The 12,367-nt window shown below is 34.6% G+C and overlaps 2 protein-coding genes across 4 annotated transcripts; one reads left to right on the top strand and one right to left on the bottom strand.

The window, feature by feature from the left end:
* Positions 1-275: 275 nt before the first annotated feature.
* Positions 276-3,070, top strand: LOC122604867 (ubiquitin D-like). The gene is made up of 2 exons (XM_043777730.1): positions 276-822; positions 2,819-3,070. The coding sequence occupies exons 1-2, from the start codon at positions 276-278 to the stop codon at positions 2,854-2,856; spliced, it is 585 nt and encodes a 194-aa protein (XP_043633665.1). The 3' UTR covers positions 2,857-3,070.
* A 1,148-nt stretch (positions 3,071-4,218) lies between these two features.
* LOC122602594 (DEAD-box ATP-dependent RNA helicase 38-like) lies at positions 4,219-10,965 on the bottom strand. 3 transcript variants are annotated; one of them, XM_043775191.1, is made up of 6 exons: positions 10,845-10,965; positions 10,679-10,748; positions 8,392-8,435; positions 6,439-6,720; positions 4,774-4,877; positions 4,219-4,685 (listed from the first exon to the last, which is right to left on the bottom strand). In XM_043775191.1, the coding sequence occupies exons 2-5, from the start codon at positions 10,704-10,706 to the stop codon at positions 4,806-4,808; spliced, it is 426 nt and encodes a 141-aa protein (XP_043631126.1). In that variant the 5' UTR covers positions 10,707-10,748; positions 10,845-10,965; the 3' UTR covers positions 4,219-4,685; positions 4,774-4,805. The 3 variants fall into 3 exon arrangements, 2 of the variants coding, with proteins under 2 accessions (XP_043631126.1, XP_043631127.1); XM_043775192.1 differs by having other exon boundaries at positions 10,853-10,881; XR_006324334.1 differs by lacking the exons at positions 10,679-10,748; positions 10,845-10,965 and adding an exon at positions 8,580-9,387.
* Between the last annotated feature and the right edge of the window lie 1,402 nt (positions 10,966-12,367).

The raw sequence follows: 12,367 nt of genomic DNA, 5'->3' as shown, positions 1-12,367 counted from the left end.
CCCAGCGAACAGTCGCCTTCCCCAAGATGTGTCTACCTTCACGTCAACCTTTTAAGCACGTCCTTGACGATGACTATTATTACTACATGAATTGGAAAGCAGTCCCACCCGTGAGTGAATTTATACAGATATTTGTGAAGGTCTACGAGTGGAAAAAACCCGTCTCTTTAAATGTTAGAAGGTCTGACACTATTGCTGACGTGAAAGACCACATTCATAGAAGTTTTGATATCGACCCTCCATTACAGAAGCTGTACTTTGCTGGAATGCTTCTTATGGATTCTGCTACCCTTAAAGGCTACAATATTCATGGGGAAGTCACCCTTGATCTTTTTTATGAAGTTAGTGGAGCGATGATTATTCATTATGAGGCAATAAATGAAGAGGTCCCTCTGCTAGTCATGCCGGACAACACAGTCGGCATGGTGAAATCATTGATACGCAACAATGCAGGACTTTCTTCAGACAAGCCTCTGACCCTGGTTTATGCCGGAGTGCAGCTTAATGACTTCTTCATGCTTTCCACGTACCATGTTCAGAAATGGGCGGTCTTTCAGATTGTGGATGCTGATGATAAAGACCCCATGACAAGCGTTCAGATACGAGTCAAGAATGTTACCTCTGGAGATACCATATTTCTACAAGTTAAAAGATCCGACACCATTCGCGATGTGAAAATAATGATTAAAGGCTTGAAAGATGCTATTCCTGTTTGCAAGCAGATTCTCTTCTTACCCCAAAAGCGGCTCGAGGACCAATCGACTCTTGCCGACTATTATATCAGGGATCAATCCATCCTTAATCTTCTTGTTTACACTCCTGGTCAGATAACTTTTCCATTTCATCTACAAGTAACATGATTTCCCTTGTTCAATTTCTTGCTGTGGTTTTAATTTGATCAGTTTATGCCCTTTTAGCAATTATCGTAACTTTTATATATTGGCTTATGCTTATTTGTAAAAAGTTGCTTTTTACTTATATTTTTATAAGTTACTCCGTATAAGTTAGTATATAGTGTTTGAATTAGCTTATATAAAAAAAAAAGGCTTTTTGCTTAGATTTCATGGATTTTGTAAAAAAGTTTTGTCAACATGTCTTCTTTAATCGGCTTATATAAGCCCAAAAGCATAAGCCTAAAACCAAACGCTAAATTTGCGTAGTTTGTTCTAGAGATAATTTCATTAGATGCCCCTGTAGTTAATTCCGCTATCTTTTGACTAAGGAAAGTTAGTCTCTCTCCGTTAAAGACTCCATGTGCAATGCACATGAGGGCATGGGCATTTTTGTCATTTTAATTGTCTTCTTCCCCAAAATATATTATTCTTAAAAACTTCGTTTATCCTATATTTTTCTATTTATATCTGCTATATCTATGTATCTATTTATATTTATATTTATAATCCATCTTTATACTTAAAAATCATTTGTTTGGCACATATATTTGAAAAATAACATATTTATATGTTTAAGCCATCATTGCCTTTCTTTCAGAAAAATATTAACAATGCAGTAACCATGTATATCTCCGTGAAGTAGATTATATGTATGTGGAGGATACAATGACAGTGGAGAGTGGAAAGGACAATGGAGATAACATTATAGTAAACTGGTCGTCTGGGCTATTAATCAAGAATTGCGCATGGCCATTAAAAAACTTTTGTTCAGTTTTTTTTAGCATAATGTCTCGTAGCTTCCTATTAATTAATTTTTCCACACATACTTCAAACCTCTTGTTGCTGATAATTAGTTGCACACACAGCAACAATACCAGCAACAACAATAGGTTTTTGATAATTAATCAACACACACACTCCACTACAACCCACCAGATCTGGTTGGATCTTTTTGGTGGGTGGCTGGATCTGGTATTACCCGCCGGTACCACCACCGTCTGAACCTGCCACTCTTCTTTTTGAATAGATAGCACCAATGAGATACATACATATATATATATACTTGTATATATGTATATAGGATTATAGGTTAGATTTGATGAGAGAAAAATGTGAACTTAATTGAAATTAAAGATTTTGGATGTGTGTAAAATTTTATATGATTTTGGAGATTGATTTTAGGTTTTGTGGTTTGATTATTCTTCTTGTTGCTGTAACTTTTATTGTTCTCTAATTAGTATTTGGTTCTTGATAATGGGTGTTTGGGTTTTGTTGGATTATTTGGTTTTTTATTTTAAAATGGGTATTTGCTTTGTTGGATTATTTGGTTATTGGTTTTTGGTTTGATAATAGGTGCTTGATTTTGTTGGATTTTTGCTGCTTTTATTGATTATGATATTAGTTTCTATAGACTGAGGTTTGAGAATTTAGATTCTTAGACAACATGAGTTTGAAAGTTGGAATGGCAAAAAAGATGAGTTGGTTATTGGATCTGAAATTCAAGTAAATGTTTTAGATGCAAAAGTAAAAAAATGCCCTCATGTGCAATGCACATGTGGGCTTTAATGGAGAGAGACTAACATTCGTTAGTCGAAAGGGTGCGCAACGGAATTAACATCATTCATAGGTTTATGCAGTAATACAAATAAAACACAGCTAGGAAAACGTTAGTTTTGATAACCACAACGTCACCTAATGAAATTAACTCTTTGTTTTCAATAAGATAAAAAAGCTATAAGCATCCATATAAACGCTAACAACTTTTCATTCTTCATTATAAACGCTAACAACTTTTCATTCTTCATTCTTCATTTTATTTGTCAAAGAATTGTTCAATTTTATTTTTGCTATTTGATTTATTATAAGCGAGTGGGTAAACCATTAAAATGCAATCTAAAGTTTTTGTTGTATATGTTTGTTATTAGAAATGGAGCTGTATGAAGACGGGTTTGCAGACTACTAGGTATGGGAAGTTGAAGGCCACAATGTTGAGAAGGGTTTGCTGTCAACTGTAGTACTGGTTGTTTAGTTTGAATGGAAGGTAAAATTACTCGAACTTAAGGTTGTTTATAAGAAACTATGTCCATGATCAGTTGTTCCAGTATTAGTTCAGACCTTGTTGAATCTTCTATATCTGTTGTGAATGTGTTAGCTATTGTGGTTTTGTATTTTATTTTACTTTAAAATTTATTTTTTTACAGTTAACCGAAAACAAGAACCACAGGATGTTCTCCTTAGTCATTAAGTTTCAGCGGCTTTGAAGTAATGGATGTTACTCTATTTCTGAATGTGAAGGTTATGTTTTCATGTTGAAATTTGCAGATGCTTGTCCAAACATAATTATTTTAAAATTTATATATTCAAGTTTAATGTAATTCTTTTTTAAATAATAAAAAAATAATACATTTAAATAATTATGTTTTATTAATATTAAAGATAAAAATTCTAAAAAACTAAGATATATACAAAACTCTACAACCAGCCGTCCATCGGACGGGTTTATCACTAGTATATTTTATCACTAGTATATATATATATATGTATATATAGGGCTGGTTTTGTGTTAGTGCTGCTGAAAAATTAATGCATATTACATAATTGTTGGACAGAACGCGTTGCAATGGCACATGCCAGAGTGTAACAAAGATCAGAATTGATGTTTGTGGAATCAATGATAGAGTTTGGTAAATGCTTAATGAACATGCGCAGAACCAACCAAATTTATCAACACAAACACGAGGATTGGCATTACATCATCATCAATAACTCTTACTGATGACATACCTCGATCAACATCACTTCTATACAAGGTGACACTAAAAATCCGGAGTATCATGTAGAGGTGTACAAAAAAACCGGGTTGGAACCCAAACCCGAAACTGGTGAACAACCAGGTTTGACCCAACCCGGTTCAGGTTTGACCCAACCCGGCGGTTACTAACCAGTTTGGGTTTTCGGTTTTTATTTTCGGTTAGAGACCGGGTTGAGATCGGGTCGGGCCGGTTTTTTGTCAAAAAACCGAGTCAAACCTGGTGAATAACCAGTCAAAGTTTGACCCCAAACCAGTTTCAAACCGGGTCAGGTTGGTTCAAACCCGGTTTTGGTTCCGTTGACCAAATAACCGGTTCGGATTCGGGTCGGATAGAAACCGGTTTTTGTTCACCACTAGTATCATGTCCTTTTGTTACCACTTCATTTTCAACTTGTCAATTACCAAATGCTATCATCAATAACAATATAGATTACTACGACAATACTTCAAAGACGACTTCAAGATAGAAAAACAAGATATTTCACTGTAATAGACGACAAGTACCAACACGGCTAAAAACACTAAACCATTTTATCATTAATAGCAATCCATACTAACGGTGCTAAAAGCAATTCAAGCAAGTAACTCTCTGGATGTGGATTGCACTTCCCATAAACAGGTTTCATAGGGAGGCCATACAAAATCATCAACCAATAACAGTACAGGCATCGAGGTCATTAGCTACTCTAGTGTAAGCATGTCATCAGCTACTCTAGTAAGCCTAGAAATAGAAAAAAACTTAGCACAAGCACAATAACTGTTTACAGCAAAAGGTTTATTGACCCAACCGTTCGTTTTTAGGTACTGCATAAGGTCCACAACAGCAATCTAACCTATTCCTTCCTACTCCTTCATTAAAGAAGGCAGTTGATCATAGATAAAGGGTCTTGGCACCTCCGTACAACTGAAACCTAAGCGCCTCTCGATGTTTTCAAGTGTGGTATGGTCTAGAGAGCTAACGATCAGATTGACCACCACTCCTGATGCAATTGGGAAACACTTGTCTTTTTTAGAAATGATACATCTTTTTAATAGAGTAGTCATAATTAGGAAACAATGTTATTGTACCTCGTTGGCCAAATCTCCCAGTCCTGTGCACCCTAAGACTCGTTAATCTCAGCCTCGATAGTAGCACTAATGCTCTCAATCAAAACCTCTTCGGTCCTAAATTCCTGAGAGAAACATTTGCATATTCATCTCCTGCCATATGAAATATACACTCGCACCAAGGATCAATTTTTCAACAATACTAACTACTGAATTATTATTACAGTTAGCTGCCATATAGTTAATAATATATTCTGTCAGTTATTATTTGCCCACCATACCAAGCTCAAGTCATCTTGTGCATTTCATCTCACACTACCTTGGAGCATTTGCACTTGAAAAACAAATGGTTATACTCTTACATAATGGGCACCTTATATTAGGATCCATATTTCATGTCATAATTATGTCTTGGGTTTGTAGTCTCTCTTGTAAAACCATCCAAAATATAAACATGTGATTTGCGATACCTTGTGAATACCACACCATTTTACTCATGCACCTCATTTCCATTTCCCAAACCAACTGGGTTGGATCAGTCGTTGGAGCTCATGCCTCTGGAAACAGAGGTCATGGGTTCGATCCTCATGCCCAGCAGGGCTGGAGGTCCTTTTCTACCTATGGTAGAACCTAGAAGCAGCCTCTCTACCTTTGGTAGGGGTAAGGTTGTCTACATATCAACCTCCCCCATACACCGTCGAAGACGGTATTGGGACCCAAAACCCGTGGAAGACGGCATTGGGAGTTACTTTACTTTACTTTTCTCATTTCCATTTCCCCAAACAGGTAGTCTAACTTTATCTCTCATATTCAATACATTTCTCCCATAGTTGTTAAAAGCCATCGCATTGTGCGCCTAGGCCCTAGGCGCAGTAGATTTTCAGCTAATCGCATCTGATCCCTAAGCCCAAGGCCCATAAGTTTAAGCGAGTTTTTTGGGAATCAGATTTAACTTAAATGGTGGTCAACGGTCAAAGCTGACCGGATATGTCTCAAAATGGGTATGAAAAAAAAATCTTGTGGCCGGAGATGAAGAAATCCATACATCATGGAGGAGAAGATGTAGAGAAATGATGATGAAGTATAGGAGGGGATACTTGTTGTTTTGATAGATGGATATGGAGGTGCACAAAAACCCTAGAGTAATAGAAAGAAAGTAGTACTTTTTTGTTTTTCCAACGCCTTCTTTTCTTTTGGTGTATAAAAGGTTAGTGTAAATGCCAACAAATGGGCTTTCAACCCAATATTAAGCCCATGAAAGTATGAAATAAGAACCTATACTTTTTTTAATATACAATTTAGCCCATTAACTTTAATAAACATGTCATTAATTAATTAACAATATTTGTGAATATTGGTTGAATAATGGCATTTTCTTTGTTTTACTTAAAGTGCGCCTTTTTTGCTCAGTCCCGTGCTTTTTTTGCGCATCTCGCCTAGGCCACATTTAGTACCTTTGCGCATTGAGTGCGCCTCGCGCCCTTAACAACTATGATTTCTACACATCCAAGTATCTGAATATTCATGAACTATATCCCAAATACTTTTTCCTTTTAGTTTAACAGCATTCACCCACTACACCCAAAGACACTTTTTTCTAGAAGTAATATTCCATATGTTTTTAGAGTTCAGACGCTCAAAATCTTAATTTGCTATAAATGAAACAATAAAGGAAAAAAAGAAAACCTGAGATATCATAGCATGATTTGGGACCAAACAGATGCATTGAACCTTCTGAAGACTGAGAGTAACTTGACTGATCATCGCTGATAAATATGTCAAGGTTTTTCCAGACCCAATATGCCCTTGGGCAATCAGGTTCTCTCGAGCTGGCTCAAGTATTAGTGGGAGACACAAGGCTTGAATTCGTGTCGGATTAACATTTTGAAATTTGTCCTTCAGAAATTGCGGGATATTGAAATCAGTGAAACGCTGTTGATGGTAATAGTTGTACGGGGTCTCCACAACCTGCAATGATTATGAAATAGACTCTTTTAGTGTAACAGCCCAAAAATTTTAATATATAAAGGTTTATACAAGAACCATTCACATATAAATATAGGTAAAGTTTTTTTTTCCTGTTTTATTTATTTATTTAAATATCTATCTTTTATTAATTCTTTAGAGTAAAATACAAGAATTACAGACAAGATGGACATGCCCATCCAATCTATCAACCAGCTATGCCTATACAAAATAATCCAGCAATACTATCTATTCCTACAAAACAATACACTAATATCTCATGCATATTCCTTTAAAATCCAAACCATACCCTGCACCATCATAATAACCACCATCACATACTCCTTTATCTTGCCATCCTACACATCCAAATATCCAAACCAGAACACTTGATAGCAGCCCCCATTACATTTGATTAATATTCCAAAGAGTTTTCAGCTCATCATAAGTACTACAACTTACAAACTTTAAGCTCAGAATTCTCAGCTTAATACATTCCAAAATCACGTCTTTCATTCTTTCTTTAGAATTGTTATCCTGCCTAAATAATCTGCCATCTCTTTCTTTCCAAATCGAATATACACTAGCAGCAAAACCTATTCTCTGGATAACATTCCACACAGTTTTGGGGAATTTTGTGTCAACAAACCAGTTAATAATATTTTCCCAGTCGTAGGTCTGTCACCCCCTTTAACTTTATCCTTCACCTCCTCCCAAACCCATCTGGTAACTCACAGTCGAAGAACAACTGGCTAATAGAGTCAGGTACTCAGGTTGCCCTTTACACAATACACATTCATACTTGTTCATAGGATACCGTTTCCCCAGTCTGTGTGTTTAGTGTTCCTTTCATAGCAATCCAAACAATAAATGCATGACTGGGAATGCATTGAGAAAACCACACCAGTTTTGCAACCATACTCTCTTGTGTCAGCCCAAACAGAGAACTTACTTTCCACCCCTTTATACCACCCTATCCTCATATCCATGCCCAAAGACTTCACACTGTTTGCACATAGCAGGTTTCCAAGCAAATTCAACATTTGCAAACTTAACATTTTTTACCAAACTATTCTCATCTAGATAGTTTATTTCAATCTCCTCAGAAAAACCTTTCTTTGCCTCTAATTCCACTAGGGCTCTACCAAAATCAGCCCTTCCTACTCCATCTGCACAAATTTTCACTTCCTCTACATTATTATCATTAGTTTTATCTGTAGTAGCATTTGTACTAACTTTATCTTGATTATCACTATCACTAATCCCTTTTCCTTTAGAAGTCCGAGTTCCATTTTTCTTCAGTTCGATCAGGCCATTCCTCTAAGAAATTAACATTCTTATCACTAGTATTCATAGGACTTACATTTCCCTCTATGCATTCCATTACACGCTTCCTCTTCCTTAATTCCATTTCCACTATGTGGTAAAGTTAATTTAGTAGTCGGTCATTTGGTCATTTTGTAGTAAATTCGAAATGGACAAGTTAACCTGTTTTTGAGATATATTAAAAGGATTTCCGCAAATTACGGAATTGAATCATGGTCAATGGTTTCGTCTTCTCTTAGTTCAGATTTTGGGACATTCCTTAGGGTCAAACAAGTGTGAAACATCTTGTAATAGTATTATTTCGTTAAAAGGATATCCTAGTAAAACAAATCGGTTTTAATTTTATACCTGTCTGAAAACTATGAGATCTTCAGATGGTGTAGATGATAAGCCTGTGATAAAACAAAAGAAAAAGGTCATGTTAAACACTAAAATCGAGTAACTAATACAGTAAAATGTAACACATAGTATTCACTAATGGAACCCTAATACTTTAATACATTTTCTAACTAAAAAAAACCCTTAAATTACCCTACCATTCCATGTAAAGGGTAAAGGAGGGCACCCTCTCTCCGGAAACACATTGGATCTCCATCATCCCACTCCCACCCCGTAAGGGTTATGATGCCGGTAAAATACCTTAACTTAATACCCACACAATTTGGCATCCCCAAGGATTGAACCCGCATCTCTCAACTTCACATGTGGGCCCAAGTTGCATTGATAACAAGTACCACTCCATCTATTGATGGATTGGTCCTACATTCTAAGGGGGAGGGAGTGGTCACCCTTCTTCCCCAGCACTAACCAATAAAAACCTTCCACCTCAATTTTTCTTAATTCTCCTCAATTTTCCCCATCTTTCCCAAATCACTGGCGCCACATCCCCCAATCTCCACCTCATCATTTACCACATAATTTAATAACCTATAAAAACTAAAACTATATAAAAAAAGAAGTGGATCCCCCACTAACTCCATCCACCAATCACCTCTTCTCTCTCCTCCCTCTCTCTTCTCTCTTCCCTTCCCCCCATTGGTGAAGCTCCCCGATTTTCCTTCTCTCTCTCATGGGGTAAACTAGTGGCGGCGGTGTTACCGCGGGGGCCGCTAGCGGGTAAAACCCACCCCGCGACCACTCCCTCCCCCCTAAGTAAATTACAACAACCACAACAATGATACCCAATCCCGACAATGGCGGGTGATGGAAGAATCTAGAAATTTAGAGAAAAGAAGATATTTTTACATCCGAATTGTGTTATTCAATAGCTATAATCGGTATTTATACAAGGAATATTAGGAACTCCCATTGACCAGCCATTTACTGATATGTCGCAATCTCATATCTAGAGAGAAAAATCTCAATCTAGAGAGAGACGTAGAGAGAGAGAACCATTTGATAGTTTTATATTCTAAGCTAAGTAGTTAATGACTGGAATATCGGTGTTTCGGTCCAGGACCGGTTTGAGCGATATTGGTTTTTTCGGTGGTATTTCGGTAATTTTAAATGTTAATATTTTATATATAAATTTTTACATTTTATATAATTCTATAACTTTTTAGTATAGAATAGGTAGAATTTTTACAAACTTTTTTGAGTTTTGAGGTAAGTATTCAGTAATCCTTACGAATCATGACTTGTACCATCTTGTAAACTTTATTTATGACTAATAATGCACTACTATAAAACAAATATTGTTACCTTTTAACATAAAATAAAACCAAAACCATAGTCTTTATAGTGACTTCCAGCTAAGCATGTTTTAATATAAGTTATAGCTAGCCGACATATCTTTCACACACATATATTTCTCTGCAAAAAATTAAAAGTGAAGAAACCAAACACCAGTAGTTCTGTTCTCTTTCGATCAATTAAACAACAACCACAACAAAAAAATCATCTTCCATAATAATAACATAAGAAGGGACGTCGGATGCTGCTTGAAGTCGTTGTTACTGCTGCTTCATTGAAGAACTAGATCTGATAATGGGTTTTGAAGAAATTAGGTTTGTGTTGTTTTATTTTGGATGGGTTTTGTTATTCATGGGTTTAATTTACATATGGGCTTCAAAAAAGAAATTTGAAGAAAAAAAATATCTGGTGGCTTGATTGAAGTCGCTGCTACTGCTTGAAGCCTTAGTGGTTACTACTTGAAGTGACGTTTTCTTTGATTGAAGAAATTTGATCCGATTGTGGGTTTTTAACGAATTTAGGTTGTTTTATTTAGGTGGGTTTTGTTATTGATGGGCTTAATTGATATAATGGGCTATCAAAAAGAAAAAAGGATGTTTTTTTTATTAAATTAGGCCCATAAAATTGGACAGGTAAAACCACCGAAATGGCCGAAACTGAAAAGTCTAAATTTCGGTCAAATTAATACCACCGATATTCTCGAAAACGAAATCCAAACCGGTATATGAAACCGAAATTATACCTACTGACAGAAAACCGGTATACCACCGAAATTGATAACACAGATTCTAAGTAAATTAATAAACCCTAATTTTTAAATAATTAGAAAATGAAAGTAAATAAAATAAAATAAGAAAATAAAAGATAAAAAATTGTTGAAATAAACCCTAAATTACAAATGCTATGTAAAATTTCTTATTAAAAAAATGTAAAGAAGACTTACCATATTTTTTGGGTCGCTTGACCGACATGAAACTTCTTCAGCAACTTCTTTTCCCCTCTTACTCGTTTGTCTTTTAGTTGAAAAAAACAAAAAAATGTAGAATTATAAGAAGTATGAGTATGAATATGCATGTACGAATTCGAAAATTAAGGATACATGCCCTTACGCTGTGACCTCTGTTAATGGAACGGAGAAATAAATGAATACTATGCGAAGATTCTTGTCAATTTCAAAAACATTCCCAGGATCTACGATCTATTAAATAAATAAAGGAATATAGGCTTTTATTATAGTACACACTATAATAAAAAATGGAAGTACGGAATTTTGTGCCGCTTTTTCAATTATTTTAATAATTTCGGATTATATTTTATGTGTAGAAAATAAGTAAAAGATATTTTTGGAAGAGTTGGCTACGGGAATATTTTTAGATTGTCTTCATCGATAGTACCTCTTGAGTTCGAGCCCAGCCCAACAACAATCACTTTATTTTTTTGTTATTTTCTTTTGTTTTATAATTCCTTCATCTACAACCAACATCCATTTTTATTTTTATTTTTTTTTCACTTTCTTATCTTATATAATATGTATATATATAGGGAAAAGTGAGTATGAGGCTGTTATACACCCAACTTGGGTGAAAAACCCTTCACATACTAATATTTTAATATTTTAAATAAATACATGGCCCCTTATGATTTTTACCTTTTAAAAAAAGATATGTGAGGGGTTTTTCACCCAACTTGGGTGCCTAAAAGCCTCATATTCCCTTCCCCAATATATATATATATATATATATATTTACACCCTACATAAGTTATATTTTATTTTGTTATTATTTGCATTGATCAATTTAATCGTTGTTATATGTTATTTTGATATACGTCGTATTGTAAGATGTCATATCATTGATATCATAATTTCTTTGTTTGTGATAGTGTAAATTATATTTTTTGATCAATTATTTTTTAGCTTTGAAAACAGGATCTTGTGACAACGCGCCGGGGTCACACACAATTTCTCCTTCCTAAAAACTTACGTTGAACGACAAATGAAGTTACTTCGGACGTAAACTTTCTATGATCTACACAGGCCTACCACCACTAATAACAGAGATTCAACTTGCTGATGCACATTTTATTTGCAATCTTGAAAGCTCTCTCCGCAAATCTCTATGTATATCGAGGAGCCATATTTTTAAGGTTATGAGTTAGGAGGGATTGAGGTTTTAGTGTTTGTTTATCAAAGGGATTTTATAGTAAATTATAAAGGAGGAATCTGTAAATCTTTATCTTTATATATAATAAAAAAAGATTATTTTTTAAACTATTTTTAGAAATAATTATGATGTGTCATGTCATCAAATTTTTTCAAAATGTTTTTATACTATTTATGATGTCATATTTAGTTAATAATTTTTTTAAAGATAAATAACCGATTTAATATCTTCAAAATATTTTATTTTATTTATGATGTCTACAAATTTATTCTTTTATTAAAAACAAAGTAAATTCTTTTTAATATAATATCATGAAATGTCTTTTTATGTTTTGTTAATGCAATATGTACTACAAACAATACTGCATTTGTTCACAGTTTTAATAAGTGTGAACAAATTAAAAATTTTGTCACGTTTTTTTGTGTGTAAAAATATATAGAAATAAAAGTGTGTATAAATTTTTTTCACAC

This window comes from Erigeron canadensis, chromosome 6 (assembly GCF_010389155.1).
Source record: "Erigeron canadensis isolate Cc75 chromosome 6, C_canadensis_v1, whole genome shotgun sequence".
NCBI classification, from domain to species: domain Eukaryota; kingdom Viridiplantae; phylum Streptophyta; class Magnoliopsida; order Asterales; family Asteraceae; genus Erigeron; species Erigeron canadensis.
This window is presented reverse-complemented; position numbering and strand designations above follow the sequence as displayed.